This window comes from Felis catus, chromosome B3 (assembly GCF_018350175.1).
Source record: "Felis catus isolate Fca126 chromosome B3, F.catus_Fca126_mat1.0, whole genome shotgun sequence".
NCBI lineage: Eukaryota > Metazoa > Chordata > Mammalia > Carnivora > Felidae > Felis > Felis catus.
This window is the reverse complement of record NC_058373.1, coordinates 136,732,066-136,756,813: the sequence shown is the minus strand read 5'-3', so window position 1 is coordinate 136,756,813 and position 24,748 is coordinate 136,732,066. Positions and strand designations below refer to the sequence as shown.

Sequence of the window (24,748 nt, the reverse complement as noted above, 5' to 3'; positions counted from 1 at the left end):
TGGAGAGGAGATTGTAGTAGAAAACAGTCCTAGTCTGACAGATCAGTTCTTGAGTGACAGCTGTTGGAAGAGGCAGGGGACTCTCCATTATCTGAATAGTACAGGGGAGGTTTAAACAGGTTTAAGGAATCTTAGCAGCACCTGAGTCGTGAATGGATCACAGACAGATCCACTGATGTCTGTTGACATCCTGTTCCTGTCTCCTAACAGGAGATTCTTTTCATTTTTTGGTGGGGTAATATGTTAAAGGGGTAGGTTTTTGTTTTTAATCTTTGAGAGAGAGACAGCGTGTGAGCAGGGGAGGAGCAGAGAGAGGGAGACACAGAATTGGAAGCAGGCTCCAGGCTCCGAGCTGTCAGCACAGAGCCCAACGAGAGGCTCGATCTCACAAACTGAGACCATGACCCGAGTGAAATCGGACGCTCAACCGACTGAGCGTCCCTAAAGGGGTAGGTTTTAAAAGATAAGGTTAGCCTCCCAAGCAGTTCTGACTTGAGGTAAAGCTTTGGGGAGTCCTGTGGTTTCTTTGGCACCTCCAGTTCAAGGGCAGAACATCCTGAGTATCTGGACTTTCCACTAGAGGAGGAGCCTCTCTCCCCTGCTGATTTACTCATACACCGAAGCCCTGTGGGAGAGCTGATCTTCACTGCATGCCAGGTACCAAATACCAGGAAACTAGGACAAACGTTGTCACGGAAACCATTTTAATGCTAAGAAAACGTTTCCACCAAGTGCTGGAGAAGCTGTCGGGCCTGGCCCATACCCCACAGGACCTGGGCTCCCCCACCCAGGGCAGCTACTCAGTCACAGCTCCTGCCCCCACTTTGCTCGGGGTGAGAATGTTTCTTAGCCTTGTCTACTGTTTCCGGACACTTTCCCTTTTGGGAAGCCAGTTTCCATCCTAAGGTGGCATTTCTCCACGTTGCAGCAAGAGTTCTGCCGCTCCCCTACTTGTAGAGCACTGTGTCAGGTCTCAAAGCTCTCCTCACAGTCTTGTTCCACTTTAACCAGTGATCCTGTGATGTGTAGGTATTGTTTGTTTCACCAGTGTGAGAACTGGAGCTCAGAGAGGTGAAGTACTTGGCTGAGGTCAAATAGCTCGTAAGTGAAAAGGTGGGATTTGAACCCAGGCAGTCTGGGTACAGAGCCCCTTTGTGCTTAAAATAGGAACCTAGTTAAAAGCAAGGACAGTTTGTTCTTTTTGTTGTTAAACATTCCCATTTATAAAGTTCCCTTTGGAAAGAAAGTAATAAATGTGCAGTTGCAAGGACAGACTCTCAAAGCAACTTCCTTCCCTGATTTTAGTTTGGAAAGAGATGGCTTTGTGAGGTGGGGTGGAGAATTATCCAGAAAAGTCATGCCAGCATGACTGGCTGCTGCAGACAGGCCAAGTGATTTCCATGAATGACTGGATTTTAACAAGTTACTGAATTCTGCAACTTCCTTTCTCCACTGGTGCTTTGCCTTCATAGAAGATCTGAGTGCAGACATGAAGGAAGAAAGCCATGGCTTGGCTTGGGCCAGTGGTTTTTGGAAAAAAGGGGAGAGCACAGAGTAAGAGCATGAGCATCATTTGCCTTTCTCTAACGTTCTGATTCTAAACTAGTAGGATCTCTCCTGGGAAGAGGGTCCCATAGGAGCACTGGTGGACTCTCAGACCTGGAAGCACAGAATAGGAAGTCTGAGAGGGAATTTCTCCAGCCGGTCTGCCAAAGAGAAAGCTGCTCTTGTGAAGACACCACACATCCTGAGAAGTGGCAGCCAGTGCAACTAATGCTGTGCCCGAGAGCCCAGCTGGAGGCCCGGGCCATCTCGCAGCCCCTCGGAGCAGGGCCGTTCAGCTCGGTACTGTATTCATACCCTTCAGTTTGAATATGGTGATCCTGATAGTCACAAGTCCTGTAATGTCCTCCTTCCCATCCCCCTTCTTCCAGTGTATTGGTCATAGACCCTGGCAGGGTGGCACATAACCAATTCAGAGATCAAGGTCAGCTTTACATTCCTGTGGAAAGGTGACATAATCACTGAGCGTGAGCCCTTGGGTTTAAACGCGAGCTAAGGGCTACAGGGGAACCAGGGTCCCTGCCTGGAATTAAAGCACCCTCACATCTGTCTTCACAAAGGCAGAAGTCTGTGTGCCCCACCTCGGAGCAGTCTGCTGCCTAGTTCTGTGCACGGTCTGGCTGGCAACAGACATGCACTGTAGCACCAGTGGATTCTCCTGAATCCTTGCAGAATGGAACCTGTGAGCAAAGTCCTTGGGTCATGGAAGTACCTCCTGTAAGAGCTCGCCACCTGTACCCCAAATCAACCAGGGCTCTTTGAGGTCCTGGGGCAGCAAGGTGACGAGGTGTTAAGGGGCAGGTCCAGGCGGATGAAGGAGGCAACTGCCAGCCAGGGCTCTAGGCTTCCAGGCAGTTTCCACAACAGAAATCTCCCCCACTCCCCATTTCCTCGTCTTGTCTCCGTTCTTTCCCACCTGATTTCCCGCCAGCCCACAAACCAAGAAGGGGAAAAGAGAAAAGCCACAGACAGCCTTGCAAAACTCGTCTGCCCTGCCCAGCTGGAGTCTGTGGCTGCGTGTGGGGTCTCCACCTGGAGGATTATCTGGGTTCTACTTCCAGGCTGTGATGGGGATGGTGAGACCACTTCCGGGTCCAAGACCCCAGTGTTCCTTGAGCCTGTGCTAAGGTGGGGCTGGCTGCAGAATCCTGAAGGGCCTGCCCAGGGGCAGGCAGTCCTGGACCTGAGAGAGGTAGAGGGGCCACAACAACTTGAGCTTCATGCTGAAGGCCCCTTTCTAGACTTTGGCATAAAGTCTTTTTTTCCCCTCAAGTTAGGGGGAGGGAACAGGCCCATTGTGAATGTCTGGAACCATGCTGAAGTCCTTACGTCCAGGTTGGCCTCAACTGGCCAGTGCTTCAGTCGGCCATCCACCACAGTCCAGTCCAACAGCTGACTGGACTGGATTCTTCTTTGTGGAACTGTTAAGTCACCGAGGACGGCCGAGCTTGAGCTTTTCCTCCCAACAGAGAGGTACCACCCCTGGTGACAAGGACACCAGAGGGCCCTCTTTTCAGAAGAATGCAGAATGTCAGCACTGGCAGCATCCTTGTCCAGATGAAGAAACAGGCCCAGAGAGGGGAGGTGACCTCCCCAGGGTCTCAGGGACCTGAGAGCAGAGCCAGGGATTCTGGCTTTGTAGCCCTGAGTTAGAAAGCATTTGATCCTCCATGAAAATAAATACTAAGAATATCACCAAGTTACCACAGTCCGTGACGGGTGGGCCACATTGCCGGCCACTTGGCCCAAAAGGCTGTACGTTTTCTAACTGTAGTCTAAGTTGCTTTAAAAAAGTGAAAAGTCAGAATGTTCCATTTGGAATGTAGTCCCGTTAGGTGGCAGGCTCCACTGCGTGTCCTAAAAGTAATTCACATTTATCGGCTGCATAAAGGATGTTGTAGTGGGATGTTTTATAGAGCAGGTAAACGGAAGGGGTGGCAGCCTCGGGGAACACGTGGTGGTTCAGGGCCGTGTCCATCTCGTCCACATACTCCACCTGTAGGGCGATGTTCAGTGCCTGAGACAGGGCTGTGATCTGGATGTGGTCACACTCCATGGCCATGGGCTCCACTTCCTGCAAAAGCCAAGATGCAAAAACCCAGTTTAGGAAGGAGGACGAGGGAGAAACCCAGCCCTGGCTTTGGTGGCCCCGGGTCACAGCGTCTGTGCTGGGAGGTCATCTTAACGACAACTCATCAGGGAGGAGGTAACAGCCAGGAATCTGCTAGGACTGCGAGGCCTGAACCTAGATCTGGATTCTGGGGTGTAGGTGTGTGTGGGAAGAGCATCCTATACTACCTTGAGGAATCGGGAAGGGGGCACAGGAATATTTAAGCTTGGCTTCTTAATGCACAGAACGAAAGAACGTCAGAGCAGAAGAGGACTGGTGTGAAGGGATTTAACAGAGGCCAGGCGAGTGAGTCCAGATGCTGAAGAGGCAACAGAGGCAGAGATGGTGGCAGGCTGGCGACTGGGTCCCCCATAACTAGGGCAGGTGCCTGCCCCTCGGCTCCTGCTGATTGTTGCCACGCAAGAACACGGCCCTGAGAGCTGGATCTTGGAGAGGAATCCCCTTCGTCCTGAAAACTGCCCAGTGTTTAAATGTTGGCTACGCTTTCAGATAAATGCATCATAGGCCAAACCCATCTTAGGACAAATGTGACTCTGGGGCTGCTACTCCGCGGTTCTGTAAACGGTCCAATCATTTCTCAGATGGAGAACCTGAGGCCCAGGCAGGGCCAGTACTGGCCCAGAGCCACACAGTTCAGGCAGCTCAAGTAGGGTCTGTTTCTGGCTTGCTCGTCTTGTTCTGCAATTGCAAATGCAGCCGTGACTTCAGGTCCCCTGCCTAGGGATGCTGGTGCTCAAGTCTCTTGAGGGCAGAGGGCCCTGCCCAGCACTTCCCTGCAGTCCATACACGGACTTGTCTGTCCTCCCCAGTGTGTACAATCCCAGGAGGTGGGTGTTAAACAGCAGAGCCCGGGCCTGGGAACTAAGTCCCCAAAGCCTGAGACCCTGAGGACCTACGTGAGTGCAGAAGTCCTCGATGTCCATCTCCTCATCGATGAAGTGTCGGAAGAAGTCTGCACGGTTCTTGATGAAGGCCGAGGTGAGCAGGCGCAAAAACTGCACGATTCGGTCTGAGGTGCCCTGGTCATTGAACACCTTCAGCAGGCTGGACACCGAGCCGTCCTTCTCTACGAGTTCCACCACGCTGTAAAACTGCGCCACGGGCTATCAGTCAGGGGAGGCCCGGGCAAGACCTGCCCTCCTCCGAGGGGCCCTGTCCCCAGGATCCTCCCCTCCGTGTGGAGTTCTGTTCTTAAATCCTCAAGTTGAGGTACCAAACTAAATCGATCTGGGACCAAAGTAAGAAGCACCGTGAGCACCTCAGCCCAGAGCCATATCTGGGGAACAGCAGTTGGGGTCTCCTTCCATCACTGTGGTGGTTGGGATTCTTATTTACAGAGTCAGAACTGAATCCTCCAACCCCGCCCCCTTGCCCCCTTCACGAGGGGGTCAGGGGAGTAGGGTGGAGAGGGAGTGCGTGAAGGAGGCCGGGGGAAGTTTCCAGCCTGAGAGCTACCTCCCAAAGGAGGTACCTCCTCTCCAGGAGGGCAGGGCCCTGTCCCCCCACATCCCCACAAGCAGGAAGCAAGTGCCAGGCCCTCCCCAGCTGGGAGGAGCCAGACGGGCAGAGCCACAGAGCCGTGGGCCGTGACGGGCTCTGGCCAATGCCGGCGGCTGTCTGCTCGGCCAGTGTGGGAGAACCTGGTCCCTCAGCCGTCCTGCCCAGGTTGACTCACAGCATTAAAGAAGTTTCGGAACTTGTGCTCTTCAAAACCGGCAGCCAGAAGGTCATTTGGGGTCTGCAGGACGCGCTCTTTGAACCTGAAGGGGGTGGATTGGGGCTCACGTGGAACGCTTCTGGAGCACAGCCGTGCTGGTCAGTGCCTCCCGCTCTCACCCGCTGCCCCTCACACACCCGAGGAGGCGCGTGTCGCTAACAGCTGAATGCCCACCGTTCACAGCACCTCCCTGTGGATCCCACACGGACTTTGCTGTCCTCCCCAGTGTGTACGATCCCAGGAAAGGGGGTATTACACCCATTTCACAGAATAGGAGATTGGGGTCATCACCATCCACTCCCAGTCATGTTGAACTCTGTCCCTCCTTCCCGTCTCCATGGTTCCTGCTGTATCCTTACCATCTGCGGCCTGGGCCACTCCCAGCCTTCCTGTGCTCCCGGTCCCCTCACAGGGACCTCTGGAGTCACCTAGCACAGCCCTCTCCCTCAGGACACAGCTCCTCAGCACAAATGTCTGGCGGGGTGGGCCCTGCCTAGCTCCCCAACCTCTCCTCCCTTTTCACTTTTCAGCCTCCCTCCCCCCACCCTCCCCAGCCACTCCCATTCGCATTTCACTCTGTAGCACCCGATCCCCTCAACCAGTGGCCTGTACCTACTCCCAATAGCTAACTGTTCAATTTTCAAGATTTGGCAGCCAGTTATTAAACAGCCGCTATTTAAAAATCAAGGTGGGGCACCTGGGTGGCTTAGTCAATTGGGTGGCCGACTTCAGCTCAGGTCGTGATCTCGTCGTCCATGAGTTGAAGCCCTGCATCAGGCTCTGTGCAGACAACTCAGAGCTTAGAGCCTGCTTTGGATTCTCTTTCTCTGCCCCACAGTCTCTCTCTAATTTGAATATACTTTAAAAAAATAAATCAAGGTATGTAGGGGTTGCCTGGGTGGCTTAGTCATTAAGCATTTGACTTTGGCTCAGGTCATGATCTCACGGTTCAGGAGTTCCAGTTGGGCTCGAGCCCCGCTTCTGTCTCTCTCTGCCCCTCGCTCACTTGTGCCCTCTCTCAAAAAAAAAAAAAAAAAAAATCAAGGTCTTAACGATAAAATGAATTCTACTGAGACACACAGATAATGAATTCTACTGAATTTTATCTAACGATAAAAATCAAACTTAACGATAAAATGAATTCTACTGAGACACACAGATAAATATCCAAACTCAGTTTCCTAACTATCTCTGCTTTCGAGGTTGTCTTTCTGTCGTGGACTGCACGGCATATGCTGCAGCTTGTGTTTCTCCACCCCCCCCATGACAGTAGCTTGAAAACTAGTCACAACAGGAGTATTCATACCACAAAATGGGCCTTCGTGCCCCGCGGCCATTAAACCTTTGCCGGCACTGACAATCCTTCAGACCCGTCCAAAGGCCCTTGATCCCCCTCTCTGCTCCCACCGTGGGCCCCCAATGGCACAGCCCCCTTCTGAGATCAGTGCTGGTACTCGTGGGGGTGTGGTGAGGAGCCCAGCAGCTGCCACGCCCCCCAGACACAGTTTAGCAGCGGAGATGATGAGTGACAAGTCACTGGGCTGGAGGGAGGGTAGTGGCCCACGCAAGGTGGGGGGGGGGGCGCCTCTGGGGAACCAGCTGGCACCGGCCAAACTGCAGCCCTGAGAAGGGAGGCCAGACTCCAGTGGGACATGGGGGACCCGGGTCGGGGGGTGTCACGAGGGACTAATGGCATGAGGAGGTCGTTTAGGTGCCTCATTTTGGGAGAGGGGGTGGTGAGGAAAGAAGGATGGTGTGTGTGTGGAGCAGAGACATCTAGACCGGGAGGTGAAGGCCTGCTGTGGCCAGGGCAGGCGTGGGGAACCCCTGCTGGCAGTTGCTCTTAGGCTTTGGGCCCCCTTCCCTCCCTGGGTTCCCTGAACCTCGGCCGCCCTCCCACATTCATTCCTCGCCTTGACTGCTGAACACCCCCCCACCCCCCGTACCAAGCACTGAGGAGCGGCACACGGGCCCAGCCAAGTGGGCAAACACCCCAGCCGGGGCTCCCACCCCTTGAGGTGAGTGTGGCAAGGAGGACAGCGTTGGGACGTGGAACACAGGCTCTCTAGGCTGTAAGGCAGCTTTCGTGTGACCTTGGGCAAGTCTTGTAGCCTTCCTGAGGCTCCGTGTACTCAGCTGTAAAACGGGGTAACACGAACCTCGTACATCCCACTGCCCCCTGGGTACCCCCGCTGGAAGGCTCACAGATATTTCAGACCCCGCATCACCAGAACAGAGCTCCCCATCTTCCCTCGTCCCCTCTGCGGCAAGCGGCTCTCCCATCCTGGGAACGCTCAGGCCGGACACCCGGCAGCCCTCCTGGGCTCCCCTCCGCTCCGGCACCACAGCCACCAGCCACCCCCACGGGAACCTGGAACCCGACCATTCCTTCCACCTGCTCACAAAGCCAGCGTCCTCTCCTCTCCCTGAGCATCCTCCTGAGCGTCCTCTCCCTCTCCTCTCCTCTCCTTGCTGCAGCCTCCCAGTCTGTCCTGCGGGTAGCAGGCCAGGCGAGCCTCTGCTCAAACCCTCAGCGGCTCCACCTCCTTCAAGCGGAGACTCAAGGTCTCTATAGAGGCCCACGAGCCCCCCCACCCCTCACCTCCAACCCCTACTTAGAACTGCAACGCCCCAGCCCCAGACAACTGGGCCGCCTTCCCCGCCTAGTTTTTTTCCTACGACACTGAGCAGCATCTGGCACCTCACATGTTCTCTGTTTTCTGCTGGCCTGCCTGCTCCACAGGTAGGGAATTTTGTCTCTTCTCTGCTGCATCCCCAGGGCCTGCAACAGGGTCTCTGTGATGCCCTGCTGGGTGATGACTGCAGGGAGGGAAGAGGGTGCCCTGGAAGGAGTGTAGGGTGAAGGTAAACAGCATGCCGGGCTGGTACAGACACATAAGGGCCGGGCTTTGCCAGCATCACCGTGCCGGGTCCTCCCAACAACACCCTAAGTGTGCAAAATTATCCACCTTCCACAGATGGTGGAAACGGAGGCTCAGAGAGGCGGGGTGACTCGCCCAAAGTCACACAGCAAGTAAGCAAGAGAGTGAGGTCTGGCCTCAGGACCCCGGGCCTCGGCGTGGCACAACTCTGGGGGACACGGGTGGCAGGGAAAATCCCTGTACTGTACCGTCTCAACCCTCAGGGCTGCGGGGAGACGGCAAAGTGGGTCTGGCACCAGGGTCCACGGATCCAACCCAGGTGCTCTGTGACCTGTGTCTGCTCTGGTCCTGTATGCGTCGCAGAGTGGCCATCAGACTCTCAGGGCAGTGAGAGCTCCAAGGTCAAGAAGCAGGTCTCTTAGCTCCTTGCTGCTCAAAGTGTGGTCTGAGACCCAGCAGCGGCGGTGCCTCCGGGAGCTCAAGAGAAACAGAACCGCGGGCCTTGCCCCAGACTGGATCAGAACCACACCCGACAGGATCCAGGCGGGTTGAACAAATGGTGACGCTAGAGAAGCCCTGACCGAAGCCCAGACAAAGGCCTAGAGGGTCGCTCTGGGGCAGCTGCTGGACAGAGGCCTTCCTCGGCAGCCCGTCAAGAACCAGGCCTGACGAGCCAGACGCCTGGTTACGCGCACTCAGAAACGGGCGGCCAAACAGGCAGAGCGCCTTCGCTTTCTCCTGGAATCTTCAGGAAGGCAGCCGGCGCGACCCACCCAGGCGGACTCGGGCCAGAGGGCTGGCGGCACCCGTGAGCTCACTGGTTCCACCCCCGGCCACCGGGCTGCCCCCACCTTCGCCACGGCTGCCCACTCCCGGGTGAGGCGGGCTGTGCCCGGGAAAGCCTCCCGGCGGGGGTGGGGTGGGGTTCGGGGCCCAGCGCTCCCTCGAGGCCACTCACCTGAGGATGTCCCTGCTCTTCCCCAGCAGAGACTCCAGGTAGGAATAGCCCAAGGCCCGGTAGAAGCAGTTGCCGTCCCCCTTGGTCTTGCGGATCTCAGTGAACCTCTTGCTGAGTTCCTGTGGGGCAGAGAAGGCAATGGGGACATCTGCAACACCGCTGACCCTCGCGTCACGTCCTGTGGGGACCCAGGCCCCCGTGTCCCCCGGTCCTCTCAGACCGGCCGCCCCTTCCCGGTCTCCTGGCTTCATCACAGAGGTTAAACGATGCTGAGCACGTCCTTGTGGCGGGTGGGAGTCATGGCCCGCCCTCAGGCAGCCTACAGTCTGCGGGAGACGGACAGACAGAACAGGGGAAGCACGGGGGCGTCTCAGAGCAGTGGCATCTACACCAGACTTCGGAAGTCTGGGAAGGCTTCCTGGAGGAGAAGTGGTGTGTGTGGCGGGGGCGGCATGGGTGAGCGGAGGCCTTGGGTGGGGTGTGACTGGAGGGCCAGGAGTCTGCAGAGCCGGTAGAAAAGGCCTCCGCAGACAGAACCAAGCCATCCGCCCAGTCCTTCCCACATTTCTCAAAAGCTGTGCCCTCCCCACGCCACCCACCTCCGGCTCTGCTCCTGGCTGCCCATTTCCCTCTGAAATGGCCCGGAGGCCCCTTTGCTGCCTCGTGGGGCTACAGTCGGGGTTTTGACAGCAGGGCACGGCCTTCACGGTGCCGGGGAGTCCCTGCTCCCACCACAGCGACGAGGCGGCTTGGAGCTGACGGGGCCCATCCCAGGCAGGCCAGCAGGAAGACCATACTCCTTGGGGAACCCCACCTCCTCTCCTGAGTGGGCGCCAGGGCACACGGGTCTGTGCCACCCAGCCCCTGCCCCCGCCCCCGGGGTGCTCCCCACGGCCGCAGGACAGAAGCAGAGTTCTGCCGCCCCCCAGAGACGGACGGCGCCCAGGCTCCCCCTACTGCCCTGGTTCTGTGAGCTGTCCCTGCATCCTTCCAGCAAACTCCCCATTTGCGTAGCCCAGCTGGAGTGGCCCTTCCCCGCCGAGAGATGCCCTAACGCCCTGGTTATGGATGCAGCTGGCCAGAGAGACCAGGCTGCCTGGTCCGAACGCAGCTTGTCCACGCACTAGCTGCGGGACTGTGGACCTGCCATCTCCTTTCTGAGCCTCGGTTTCCTCAGCCGTCAAACGTGGATGCCACAAGTACTGACCCTGCAATATCGTAACGAGGTCTCAGTGAGTACGTAAAGCACTTAGGACAGCGCCTAGCTTTAAAATAAATCACTGTCTATGTTTTTTGTGTGTGTTTGTTTTGGCAACTAAAAGATTTCTCATTAAGGCAAATGCCCAACATCGAAATATTCTGGGAGCCCTTTAATTTGCCTGGGAGCCCAGCCCCAGTGCTCAGCCTTTCTGCCTTCAAAGTGGCACCTTCACCTCTGGTCCCAGCTCCAGCCCCTTTGATCCAAGATCCTCTCCTCCTGAACCTCTGCCTCACCTGGATTTTCCTCTGGTAAATCCTGTTTTCAGGATGATCCCGAAGAATTGACAGAATGTCACATTTTTCTGATATTAGGTCGAAAGATGTTTCACTCTGAAAGAAAAAGCAGCAAAGCTGTGACCATTTCAAAGCAACTGATGGACTTCCACCAAGGAGGAAGCCTCCGAGCTGCTAGTCACGTGACCTAGTGAACGTTAGCTTCCCACAAAAGGCACGCGTGAGGACGCTCCCAGCATCCTGGATGCCCTGTTCCCTGGACAAGGGAGTCGGGGTCCGCCCCATCAAATAACTTCCGGCTGGGTTCATTTTAGAGCATCACCCCTCAAACCTAGTAAGCCTTCATGCTGGAGCACGAGGTGTCCCCTCGTCTCCTGTCCTTCCTGCCTCATTCATTCTTTCTTTTGTTTGCCAACAATTCCCCACCGTCCAGCTTGCCCCGAGCGCTGTCCGACAAGCCAGAAACAAGTGAGAACCTCCGGCAGAGGCGCCACCTACCGGTCACAGTCCACACTGCAGCTCGGAAGGAGTCGGTCGGTCCGCTCCAACCCAGAGGCGGGGCTCTGCAGGGAAGAAATCTGCAGGGAGCGGTAAGGGCAAGAGACCTCTCCGTTTCAATAGCCAACTCCCTGCCAGCCTCCTCCCTGCCTCATGCTGTTCCTGCCCAGACAAGTGGGAGACGCACCCCTGCCTCCAGCCCACCCCCCAGAACCGCTCTGATCTCAGCACGAAAATAACGGAAGAGGAACTGGTGTTACAGCCAAGTGTTGTTGAATTTAAGACGAGCGGCCCGGTACCTGCACACAAACAACCCAAGGAGACAAGTTACGCCACGGCACACAGGTGAAAGGTGTGGGGATTTCTGGGAATGGAAATCCAGTTTCCCATCAATTTGCTGCCGTCATTTTCGACAGAGTCGTCACCACTTTGACTTTACGCCTCCAACCGGGAGGCCCTTCCCCGGGCAGCCTCTCTGCCTCCCCATGGACTCGACAGTGACCTCAGCTCCGCACCACAGGGCTCACAGAGGAGCCTTGAGGTCACAAGCCCCTTTCCACCTGGAAAGGCGTCTGGGTTTCTGATGATTAGATTTCTCCAAAGCTCACCACCGGAAGCAGGGAGCTGGGCCACGAGATCATACGATGAGGTGGAAGGGACTCGCAGGGCTACCCGTCTCCACACTGGACGGACTCAAGCTTCTGTCTCACAGTGAGCTTCTTTGGCTCCGATTCCTGTACCCAGCAGCCAGGACAGAGAAGCGCTTTGGCTGGTTCGGGACATTTCTCGGGGCCCGGATGCTCCCTGCCATCCAGGTCTCCGAAGCCACATAGGCCTCCCTTGGTGTAGAACATCTACCTGATTCCCCAGGGCCCCTCACAGGGCCTGGAACAGAGCAGGGGATGAGAGGTTTGTTAAACGAATAAAAGCCACCTCCTCCATGAAATCTCCCTGGCTGCCCCACCCCATCCAAGTCTGGCTTGGGCTCTCCCTTGAGCTCACACTATATTCCTTCTCTCCCTTTCTGGTGACCCCAAACATGCCTTCTCCTGGATTTGGGGTGTGTGGGGGGGTCAGGCCAACCAGAGAAAAACTCAAGGGTGGAGAAGGAGGATTGTGTTGTCCCAAGAAGAACAGGAGAAACAGGGTTTCTAAAGGAGGGAACAGGCCCTGCAAATGCCTGGGTGGGGGTGGGAGGAAGGGATTCTGAGTTTTCCTTCTGGAAGCTTCCATTCCATATCCATCCTTCGTTGCAAAATTAACTTAGCTTCGGGCTCCTTCCTCACGTCAGCTCTGACATGACAGGGGCAGGGAAACCATCGGAAGTCCAATAACCATTTGGGGGCAGATGCTGTGGGGTTGCTTTTCCATCAGTCACCGCCCATTTCCTCCCTACTTAACAGGGTTCCTGTTTTACTCCAGGCAGAGTGGTAGAAAATGACTTTCAGTTTTAGATAAAAGGAACCAAGCTCACAGGTCCTACCCCTTCCTCTTCCTTCCTGCCTGCAGTGCAGATGCAACGTCTGTATCACAGCAGCCATCCTGTGGCCGTGAGGCTGAAAGCCAATACAGAGAGAATGGTTTGATGTTCTGCTGCTATGCTAAGCCCAAGATGTAGGAAAGGAGAGGTGCCATGATCGTATACCCGCTACGTGCCATGGTCTGGGACAGAGCCTTACATATCCCCGTTAGCACATTTAACCCCTGAGAACAATTACCCTACCCGCTCTACTGACAAGGTCAGGTCCCTCGTGCCAGGAAGGGATTTAATGCAGATCTGACTGAGACCCATGGATGCTCTACCAAGCCAAAACTGCTGGGCAGACAGAGCTCCTGAGGGATCAAGGCTGCTAGACTGTGGCCCCAGCTGGGCAGACAGCATAGCTCTCTACCAGCTCACAGCAGTATCCCCCAAGCCGAGGACACTCGTCACGGGGGGAACAAGAGACGGTTTACAGGTGTTGTCCGCACACGGGGTTAAAAGGCATTGAGGCATCTGGAGGGAAAGTTATTCTCTATTCAATTCCCTTCCAACCTAATCACGCCAAGGAGCAAGTTGGCTTCCAGTATACCTTTAATGCCTTTAATGCTCTACTAGCCTCTTTTGACCAGTGAGCAGGGAGCCTAAACGTGTTCCATTTTCTTTTTCTTTTTAAGTAAGCTGGATGCCCAGTGTGGGACTCGAGCTCACGACCTGGAGATCAAGAGTCACAACTCTGCCAGCTGAGCCAGGCAGATGCCCCCAAGTATTCCATTTTTATTTGCGATCCTTTTTAGATGTAACACGAGCCAGCTTTGGGGGCACCTGGCTGGCCCAGTCCATGGAGCTGTGACTCTTGATGTCTGGGTCATGCATTCAAGTCCTACGTTGGGCACAGAGCTTACTTAAGAAACAAGCCAGCTTTATTAACTTCCTTGGTGTATCTTTAAAAGTTGACATGATTTGATCTATTCTAAATCACGGAAGATTTCCGTTACTGGCATGACAACAGTTGCTGGCGAGCAGTTGATTTTGCGCTCCTACTGTGCGCTAATGGAGCAAATACCCATGGGACCCCGTAAGTTTCAGAATAGGAAGTCCACCTTTGCTGCCTGGGGGAGAAGTAAGGTGGCACCCAGGTATGTTTAAACACAGCAGGTGCCCCGACTCTGCAGCACCCTCTCGCCCACAGTCTTATTTTACTCCAGAGTCCCATTAACCACCTCACTAACAGAAGTCCGGTTTTACGGACAGCAGACTTAAAATGTTGGCTCAGGTCTTTCTAAACATGGATTAAAAAGCAGTACAGCCAGTATCTGATGCCTACTTTGATGCCTGGCCTGCCCCAAACAAAACCCAACCAAATGGTGGGGTGGGGGAACATGGAGTTAGCGGGGAGTGATGGGCGTGTGGAAGGGAGTTTAAGGAATTAATCTGAAATACGTAAGGACAAGCACTTGAGGTAGAAAGCTGCCAACAAGTAAAAAATGGGAATATGAACACTAGATCAAGGAAAGGGACATGTGTCTTGTACCAGGGAAGCCAATACAGGGTTTCTACTTGCCCCAGGGTAAACTTGGCCTTTTGGGGGCAGCTGGGTGGCTCAGTCAGTTAAGTGTCTGACTTTGGATTTTGGCTCAGGTCATGATGTCACGGTTCGTGGGATCAAGCACCACACTGGGCTCTGCACTGACCGTGGGGAGCCTGATCGGGATTCTCCCTTTCCCTCAAAGATAAACATTTAAAAATAATAATAAAGTTGGCATTTGGGGCAAATTTACGTAAGCTACTTAATTTAAAGGGAAACTGTCAAATAGCACTTTAGGGGGGTGGGTTGCTCTCGGCACTGAGAGCCAAGCTCATCACACTTGGGGTTAGAGAGACCCGCGGTCAACACTGGCTTCCCCTTCATTCCTGTTGCCAAGCCCCATCTTCTATGGGTGGTCCCTGTGGTATGTCGGTCAATATGTACCCATCTTTTTAGGCAGTAAAATATACCCAACATAAAATATACCCCCATAGCCACTTTTTTTTTTTTAATTTTTTTTTCAACGTTTATTTATTTTTGGGACAGAGAGAGACAGAGCATGAACGGGGGAGGGGCAGAGAGAGAGGGAGACACAGAATCGGAAACAGGCTCCAGGCTCCGAGCCATCAGCCCAGAGCCCAACGCGGGGCTCGAACTCACGGACCACAAGATCGTGACCTGGCTGAAGTCGGACGCTTAACCGACTGCGCCACCCAGGCGCCCCCCCCCCCATAGCCACTTTTAAGCGTACAGTTTGGTGGCATTAAGTATGTTCACACTGTTGTGCGACCATCTCCACCATCCCTTTCCAGAACCTTCTATCCCCACCTGAAACTCTACCCATTAAACACCAACTCCTCATTCCCTGCACCCCACGCCCCCATCCCAGTCCCTGAACCCACCATTCTGTTCTTGGTCTCTGAATTTGCCCATCCTAGGGACCTCATGTAAGTGGAATGTATTGGTTTTCTTCAAACCACGGAGTTGTTTTCTGTTTGCATGCGTTTTATTTTTTAATTTACATCCAAGTTAGTTAGCATAGAGTGTGATGATTTCAAGAGTAGATCTAGTGATTCATCCCCAATGTATAACACCCAGTGCTCATCCCGACAAGTGTCCTCCTTAGTGCCCCTTCCCCATTTAGCCCATCCCCCCCCCTCCAGCACCCCTGTTTGTTTTCTGTATTTAAGGGTCTGTTTTGTCCTCCTTCCTGTTTTTACATTATTTTATGTTTGCATGTGTTTTAAATGTGTATACATATTATTCTACAGATATCGTGGCCTTTTTATTTTTCTTCACTCAGTGCTATTTAAGATTTAGCCCTCCTGACAAATGGTTGCCCAGTGGTCTTCCTCTTTCTACCGCGGGTGATGGAGCCTCGGGTTAGCTCCAGCGCCCCCTAGTGGCCACAGGTGTATTTATTGGGCTACGGGGCGGGGGAGGGGTGGGCAAGAGGGTTTCTACCTTGGCGCCTTCAAGTCCCAGCCTGGCAGGCATCCAGAAGGCCCAAGTCAGCTGGAGTCACCTCCCCACCAGCATGGCCCTGGTCACAGCTCTGGGGAAAAACTAGTCTCAAACTCCAGGGAGAACCCAGGCACAGCCTCAATGTACTGGCCCATAAATCAGGTAGAATGCTCTGGGTTTGACACTGGCTAACTCTCATTGATGCTTTTTTAAAATTTTATTTTAATCGTGGCTGAAAACTTCCAGGATGTTACAGAAAAAAGGACAGGCCACGCCTGACAATGTCCCGTCGACCTAATCAGGCCACCTGCTACAGTTTTAGCCCTTAACTGCTGGTTTGCAAATAGATGGTAAATAAGTCAGGCGGTTGGCAACTCTGTTTGGAAATGGCATGTAGCAGGTTAAGTCGAGAAAAGGACATTTCTCCCATCACTGGCTCTTACCCAGCAGCCCTGGGAACCAGCCCCGCTAGCATGTGAGTTTGGCATTCAGACCAGGTCTGAGTCCACACTGGGAGCCTGGACACGGACTCCCTGGCCTGGTGTTCACCTGCAGCCTCAGAGCCCAGGTGGAAATTAAACCACCTACCCGGGTGAGCAGATCCCGCCTCGAGTCTACACCCCCTCCAAACTCAGGGAAAGGCAGATTCCCCATTTTCCTCTGGTCTTCTCTCCAAAGCCTCTCTATAGACTGAAAACCCGGCCACGTAGCCCCAAGAGTTGCCTCCAGCAGCCTCAGACCAGCCCTCCACCTATACCCCAATCCACGCATCTAGCCACTTTGGTTCAAAGCCCTGAAAGCTTCTGGAGAAGATGCCTTCAAGCGGGGATGGGGAGGTCTGATCCCACAGCTCTGCACCCCTGCCCATGGGGACCCCACGTGCCCAGTGCTGTTCGAGGATCTCCAGGTACCCCCGGCAGATGATGGGATGGGCTGACATGGGCTGCAGGACAGGGAGGGGCGGAGCCAAATGGAGGGGCTCTGGCAGCTCTGTCCAACCAGCCCTAAAGGCTCGTCTCAGGACATGACGTGTGACCCCAAGCAAGACCCCTGCCCTCCCATGAGCTCTCAGTAGGCTCCTCCTGGAATAGGTGCAGCTCACGGTCTGAATCCAGACTCCCTGGGCTTTCAGGAGAAACGACACAGTAGGAGAATAAAACCCCAAAAGATCACGGTCCTTGGTCACTTTGGTTCACGAGTGTGTGGACCCCAAGTGCTTGGAACAGCCGCTGGTGCCCAGCAGGTGCTCAGTGACAGCTTGGGGAATGAATGAAGCCACCTCTGCTGGGCATTCACTATGGCAGGTGCTGTGGATTATCTCATTTAAGCCTCGCAATGTCTGTTTTACAAACAGCAACGGAGGCACAGAGAGGTCAAGCCATTTGCCTGAGGTCACACAGCGCGGCGATCTCGGGTAGGGACTTGGACGCAGCTCACCCAGCACATCAAAAGTATTCAACAGACCCGGCTGCCTTTCTGCATCTTCTCATCCTCCACGAACAGAAGCTACTTGGCCCTGACACGTGCCCTCTTGTCACATCCCGCCAGCTCCTCAACTGTCAGGCCTCGGGCTCACGCCTCTATCACCACTGCCCCATCAGCGTACCCTTTAGAGCATCTGTGGACTCCCCCTAGCCCAGGCTCTGAGGTGCCAGGAGGGCTCTCACAGGCCGACCCTGGGCCCCGGCGGCCAAGGCCGGCCCTCAGCCAGCCGGACCTCCCTCCACGGCTACTGCACCAGCAAGGCTGACCGTGGGCTGACTCAGTCTCGTTAACCAGGCCCGGCACCCCAGAAGCCCCAACTCACCGCGTGGCCTGACCTCAAGCCACCAGCTCCTTCACAGTAGAGGCCAGAGCCTCCGGGGCCACCTGCCAACAGGGCTCAGAACCTGGCCCATCCCCCCCCCTCCTCTCAGAAGGTCCCCGTTGCTTCCAGAGGCACCCCGAGGGCTCCAGGCCTGGTCTTGACTGCCTGGGGCCGGGGTCTCCACCGTGGCTGCTGCCGGAGCTGGAAGGAACGCCCTTTGAACCGTCTACATTAGGGTATGACATATAATACGTGAACGTACAGAATGATCAATTTTTTAACGGGTGAGTGATGAAAATGTTTGGAGGCCAAAGATTTAGGAAAGACCTAATGCCCTGAACTGGTTTCCTGTCACCGCCGTGACAAGCTAGCACAAACTCAGTGACTTAGAAACCACACAGATTTAGGGGTGCCTGGGTGGTTCAGTCGGTTGGGCGTCCGACTTCAGCTCAGGTCACGATCTCGCGGTCCGGGAGTTCGAGCCCCGCGTCGGGCTCTGGGCTGATGGCTCAGAGCCTGGAGCCTGCTTCTGATTCTGTGTCTCCCTCTCTCTCTGCCCCTCCCCCGTTCATGCTCTGTCTCTGTCTCAAAAATAAACTTAAAAAAAAAAACACACACAGATTTATTATCTTGCATTTCTGAAGGCTCTGGGGGAAAAGCCATTTCCTTACCTTTTTTCTCCTTTCTAGAAGCTACCTGCATTCTTTGGCTTCATGATCCCCTCCTTCCACTGTCACGACTCCTCACTCTGGCCCTCCCACTTCCCTCACATCGCTCTCCCCCCTCCCCCCGCCTTATAAGGACCCTTGTGATTACATCATTGGACCCACCTGGGTGATACAGGGCACTCGCCCATCTCAACACCCGTAACCTCATCACACCTGTGATGCCCTTGTTGCCACGTGAAGGAGCCCGTCCCCAGGTTCTGGAGATTTGGTGTGGACATCTTCAGGGGCTGCTACTCAGCCCAGCACCCGCATGCGCCTTCTCGGCTGTTCAGCTAAGGAAACGGGGAAGGCCCTGCATCTGGGCTCCCGCCCCTCTTTGGCTCACGGTTGTTGGCTAACCTCGCAGAGACCCCGAACTCAGACCCCAGCCACCCCTCATTTGACACCGGCCCTCATACAACATCGCGTAAAGGACCCTCAGATCTTCACCTCTGGCCCTGACCTCTCCCTGAAGCTCCGGCTTCAAACGGCCACCAGCCACCAGGATGTTTGGCCGGCATCCCCCGATGACCGAGCCCTAAGAGTTCTCTCGCTCCACACCTGCCTCCCCGCCAGGGGGCTCCAGCTCCCCAAAAGGCCCAGAGCTCACGTCATCCGGCCAGAGCTCACGTCAAACCCAGGACCCCTCTCTTCCCCGTCGGCTCTGCTTCTGGGCCCCGTCCGAGCTGCCACTATCCGCCCCGTTGACCTCCTAGCTTCTGCTCCGGCCCCCCTTCCCGACCATCCTCCACAGCAGCCAGCACAGGCCGCTTAACATGAAATCCGGCCGAGGGCACAGCTTCCCTCCCTCAATTCCCTCCAGGGGCTTCCCTCACTTCGGAAGAGACTCAACCCTCCGCCCCGCCGACAACCTCCCGGGTCCTACAACATCCGGCCTCACTGACCTTATTCTCCCAGGTGGTCTCATCCGGCCTGGCTTCCTCCAACCCCGTATCCTTTGCGTGGACCGAGACGTCACCCAAGTCAACCACCTTTTTCCTTGTCAGAAATACGCTACGGTTCTCGCTCCCTCTCCCACCGGCAGAATAAAACCCAGATCCCGCAGCGTAGCCTGTGAAGCCTTTCTCAGTATGTTCTGACTCGACCTGCATGTCTAGACTCCTCTCTCTTCCTTCCTCTCAGCTCCCTGCATCCACACAGACCTTTCCCAGAATATTCCATTCTTAGCCAAGTTTCCAGGCCTTTAAGCAAGCTGTCCCACCCTGCCTGGAATGTACTCTTCCTCAAATCCTTCCTGAACACTCCTGTATATGCTTCAAAACCCCATGCAAAAGACCCCCTTGTGAAGCCTTCCCCGATATCCCCTGCACCCTCCGAGTGCACCAGCTTCCTGCTGTGCTCCCAAAGCCCTTGGTCAGGCCTCTTAGGCCATGACCAGTAGCTCAGGAATTGCTTGTGTCCAGCTCTGTCTTGACCAACAGGCAGTGAGTTCCTACGAGAGGTCAGGCCCCTAACCCGACTCATCTCTGTCCATCACGGGGCCTGACTAGGGTGCCTGCCGGGGGCTTATTTGACAAATAAAAGAACAAAGCATCGAAGGGCCCTGTGGTTTTCCTGTTCGCCTCGGACCCTCACTCATTTATTCACCAAATGTTAAATGCGTTTTGAGTGAGCCCCCACTACCTACGGCCCCTGCCAGCGGCAGCCCCAGGCCTGGACTTCATCCGGGCCCCTGCCTTCCTAAGGGGCCCTGGGACCCTTCCTCAAGCTTAGCCCAGTGACTTTGAAACGGGAGAGGGAAGAAGACGCTTTATTTCCCAAGGGCATTCCTCTGCTCCCCACACATCCAGCACCATTCACACCACGTGGAAACATCACCACCACACAGCCCACATGGCACGGTGCATGGCTAACAGTAGGTGCTCAATAAATGCTGGGTAAGCAAAAGAGAACAGACCCTGCACAGCCCTCCCCCACCCCGTGATTCCCAGGCAGGCATCCTATTCGGTGCGTTAACCACTTCACCCCTCTCCGAGGCACCCAAGCCCTCCCCATCACGGGGTGAAGGGTTGGTGCTTTTTGACCCCACTGCCCTCCTACTTCCGGTCTTGGGAATCCAGGTCAGGGGGAAAGTGGAGTCGGGGCCTCCCCGTGTAGCACAAGGCCCAAAAGTTCAGGGCCCAGCCCCCACCCTCCCTGCCCTCTCAGCTTCCCAATGGCGGCCAGAAGGCATGCCAGCCTCCAGCTCCAGGGTGGCGTTTTAAACCCATCATTACCCCAGCCCCTGCCACTCCCTAGTGGGTGATACAGAAGCATCTGGCCCCTTCCAGGCGCAGGCGGGCCAGGGCAACCCTTGGGCACCGGGTAGAAGCAGGAAGTGGATGCTTCTAGATGCCCCAGAGGCCCTCCACCACGCCCAGCAGCAGGCTGGTTTGTCAGGACAGCCCCGCCTTAGGTGACCTGGCTGCCCACGCCAGACGCAGAATGTGCCAGGCCATGACCAGGCTTTGACCCGTGCCCCGGCCCAGCAGCATCCTGAAGGGGTGACCATTTCCCTGAGCAGACATGGGAGGGAGGGAAGGAGGCCAAGAAGACCCAGACATCTGTGTACATTCACTTCCAGGACTCTTGTCACAGAAACCGACAGAGCTAGTTAGCTGGGCCAAGCTCTCCACACACGGCAACTGGCAGGGTCCTCGGGGCGGCCCATTGTACGGATGTGCAAAACAGTGCTGGGCGTGGGGGTGGGGGGAGTGGTGGAAAGACCAATCAAAGCCTCCTGGCTTTCCAAGGGGCGGAGGTGGCATCTGAACTCAGGGCTGTGTGACCCCAAGCCACCTAAGAGCCCTTACGCTCTACAGGCTCCCTGGAGCAGGGGGCCCAAGACGGAAGGGGTTTCCGGGAGTCACACACCTAGTCTCCCTTGCAGACTGCCTGACCCCTCATCGCCCCCACCCGCGACCGGGAAGGTGGACTAATGTAACACAAAGAGCACTGGACTGGGAGTCCAGAGGCTTGGGTTCAAGTCGCAGGTCTTCGACAATCAGTCCCAGCCCCCCTTCCTTCTCTGGGCCTCAGTCTCCCCACCTACCCAAGTTCCAGGTTTGGCCTGGCTCAGAGTGTCTCTGGGGCCATTTCTGCTCCAACAGTACTCTGCATCGGGGGTTCCTCCAGTCTTTCCTTTGCCTGGACCCCTAATTCACGTGCCTCACAACTTGAGGCAACCTCTCCATGTGGATCCTAACTGCAAACACCACCTGTTGATCCCTGGGATGCGGAGGATGTCCAGCGACCAGCTGCTCCGGCAGCACCTAGGTCACGTGTGGGGCTTGGAGGGGGAGGTCTCCAATGGCAGAGACCTTGGGTGAGGGGGGCCGTGAGCTGCCCACCGAGGGGCTACTTAACAAAGGGGGCGACCCTTAGCCCTGGAGCCTCCCAGTTCCTGGCTCCCGTGGAGGACGCCAACTTTGCGCCCTCAGGCCGCACCCGCGGGGACACCGGGGACGTGAGAGCCGGGGACTGGGGGCCCTTGAGGCCGGGCTGGGTCCCCTTCCCTGGGCACCCACGGGGGACGGCGAGGCCCTTGCCGGGCCCTGCAAGGCCTTTCCAAGAAAGACGGGGGCCCCCAACATCCATCCCGACTCACTATTCCCAGAGGTCCGAACACTGCGGGACCCGCGCTGGGGGCCGAATCTGGCGCTGGTCCCCGGTCCCGGGTCCGGCGAGCGCACCTGCGCCCGGGTGGCGAGCCTGCCTACCGCGCCCCGCTTCCCCTCTCCCACTCCTCCCCCCCCCCCCCCCCCCCCCCCCCGCCACGATCACTGACCATAGCGACCGGAGCCGTCGGGACAGGTCCCGCCCCAGCGAGGAGCGATCCGGTGCGGGAGGGCGCCGCAGGAACCACTGGCGGGCTCCGCCAGTAGGTCGAGGCGGGGGCCTCGAGGGCGTGGGGGCGAACGGAGAATACACCCGACCGCTCCGCAAACCACAGGTTAGACCTTCACTGTGTCCCAGCAAGACACACGCTCCGTTATTGACGTCTGAGACGGGCAATCAGAAGTCGGAGCACAGGACGTCACAGAAAGTGGGTGGGACTTCACTCGCCTTCCGCCTATGCTTTAAGGTCCCTTTGACAGGGAACCGCCCCCTTTTAAAGACATCGAAGGCTTCTAACTAGCAAAGGAGTTCGCCCAACCCAGAAAGACAGGTTTTAGTTTGTAAAGGCTGAAGGGCTTTTGACCAACACTGCAAATTGACGTCTTCTGAAAGATTAGTTGGCTCTCATTAATTCCGAAACAAGGCCACCTAAGTATAGTTTGCTCAAGATCAGAGGCCAGGTGCTTAGGGAACACGTGCCCAATAACATTAAGTTACCTGCCTGCCCTTGTGTAGCTTCTAAATAATATTTTACCCACTCCCAACTCATGAATCAGTAGGTTACCAGGCACTCAATTAATGGTTGTTGAATGAATGAATTTCCAGGATCGTTGATTCTGTGCCTCTGGAATTGCATGGCTCTACACGTACGGCATAGACGTGAATCAGGTTTGGTGACTCAGGACTCAGCCTGTATACAAGCTCGTTATTACTGAACATCAAACACAGGAATATGTATCATTCAAAGATTCATTCACCGGCCCTCCACCCCTGGAGGAGATGCTGTGGGTGGGGGAGGGAGGGTTTCCGGGGAAGGAGGGTCCAGTGTATTACATGCACCCATTTTACAGGTGTTAATATTTCCAGGAGTGTATTAAGCCATCCCCATTCCCACGCTCACTCTCCTGCCCCAGGCACCAGGCTCGGCTGTTGGATAAACATCTGTGTCTTACAAGTGCGTATCATTTAGTAGGTGGGGAATTTGGGGGTTTGATCATGGCTCAAGGAGCAATAACAGCAGAGGCTAATTTTTATTGAGCACTTACTGTATACTGGGCACTGTCCTCAACTCAACCCATATGATCCTACTTAATTTCCTCACAACTGGTGTATGGGGAAAGATCCTATTACTGTCATCTCTATGATCCCTGTTTTCCACATGAGGAAACTGAGGCACGGGGACAGTAAGGTACTTGCCCAAATCCACTCAGCACACAGTGGGATTCAGTCCCAGGCAGCCTGACTCTGGAGCTGGTTTTAAATTCATTCTGCTGAGGAACCATGCATGTGGCCGTGGGGATGTGCACTCCCACACCCCTATTTGCTTTTGGTCTTTGTTTTTTATGGCCCAGGGAGTCGGAGAGGTAACAGAAGCGCCCAGTACCGTTGAGCTACAGAGTGGCCCAGCAAGACTGGACTCCCCAGACTTTTGACTCCTCATCCAGTGCTCGCTCCAAGCTCTGTCAGGCTTCACTCAGGGCAGGAGTCACGGAGCCAGGCGTGCTTCCACGGGGAGCAGGTGAGGAGTCTTTGCTGAGGAAGGGAGGGAAGGGCCCGCGGGGGGCATTGTCTGGGTCCCTGTGTCAGGCTTAGCCCTGGTCAAATTCGACAGCTGAGGCATTTAGGGCCTCAAGGAGGAGGATCCCGAGTGAGCTGAGGCTTCTAGGAGCTCTTGGCCCACCTCCTGCCTCTCTCCAGGCCATGGAAGGTCCAAACCAAGCTGGCACCCACGTATGAAAGGGGCATCTGGAGCTCACAAGGAACGCTGGGCCCCAGACTGGCTCTAGACTCCGCCATTCACTGCTGTGTGGCCTTAGATGACTTCCAGGCCCTCTCTGGGCCTCTGATTCCTCACTTACTGAGAGCGTCGGACAATCTGAGTAGTTCGGAAAAACAAACAAACAAACAGATCCTTAAAAAATATTTTTAGTAGTGAGACTTTTTTTTTTTTAATTTTTTTTTTCAACGTTTATTTATTTTGGGGACAGAGAGAGACAGAGCATGAACGGGGGAGGGGCAGAGAGAGAGGGAGACACAGAATCGGAACCAGGCTCCAGGCTCTGAGCCGTCAGCCCAGAGCCTGACGCGGGGCTTGAACTCACGGACCGCGAGATCGTGACCTGAGCTGAAGTCGGACGCTCAACCGACTGCTGGTTTTCGGGCCGGGTCCGAGTGGAAAATGTGAACCGTCCTTTTGGGGCCTGCCCCGTGGCCCACGTGACTCCCACTTTGGCCTTCCTCAGGCCGCTCACGCCCAGAGAGTGCTCCAGGCCGGGCCCCCCAGCTTCACTATGTACAGCGTGGCCCCGGCACACCTTTCTCAGCCCCTCGCTTCCTGTTTGGCCCACTTCCTCAAGACGTGAGCTTAAGAGGATGGCTTCCGGCGCCCAGAACCTTCCCTGTGCTGCTCGCTCACCTCTCCGCCTTCGCTCCTCCTGGAGGCCCGTTTCCCAGGCTCCGTGTGAAGTCCTCCCAGACTGCTGGGCTGGGCATGAATTCCTCTGAGTTTCCACCACGCTGTGCCTGTCCTTCTGTGGTGCTCATGCCTCATGGCCGTGACTTGGCGGGGGTGGTAGGACAGGGTCATTACAAGTGTGGGCAGTGGCATGAATATTCGTGTCATAAAAAAAAAAAAAAATGGAAAAATCCGGCGGTGCGGGCGTGCCTGGGTGGCTCGGTCGG

At 55.6% G+C, this 24,748-nt stretch overlaps 1 protein-coding gene across 1 annotated transcript; it reads right to left on the bottom strand.

The window, feature by feature from the left end:
- Nucleotides 1–690: 690 nt before the first annotated feature.
- OTUB2 (OTU deubiquitinase, ubiquitin aldehyde binding 2) lies at nt 691–22,227 on the bottom strand. The gene is made up of 6 exons (XM_011283467.4): nt 22,017–22,227; nt 10,746–10,841; nt 9,252–9,370; nt 5,370–5,454; nt 4,591–4,785; nt 691–3,637 (listed from the first exon to the last, which is right to left on the bottom strand). The coding sequence occupies exons 1-6, from the start codon at nt 22,017–22,019 to the stop codon at nt 3,395–3,397; spliced, it is 741 nt and encodes a 246-aa protein (XP_011281769.1). The 5' UTR covers nt 22,020–22,227; the 3' UTR covers nt 691–3,394.
- Nucleotides 22,228–24,748: the final 2,521 nt, after the last annotated feature.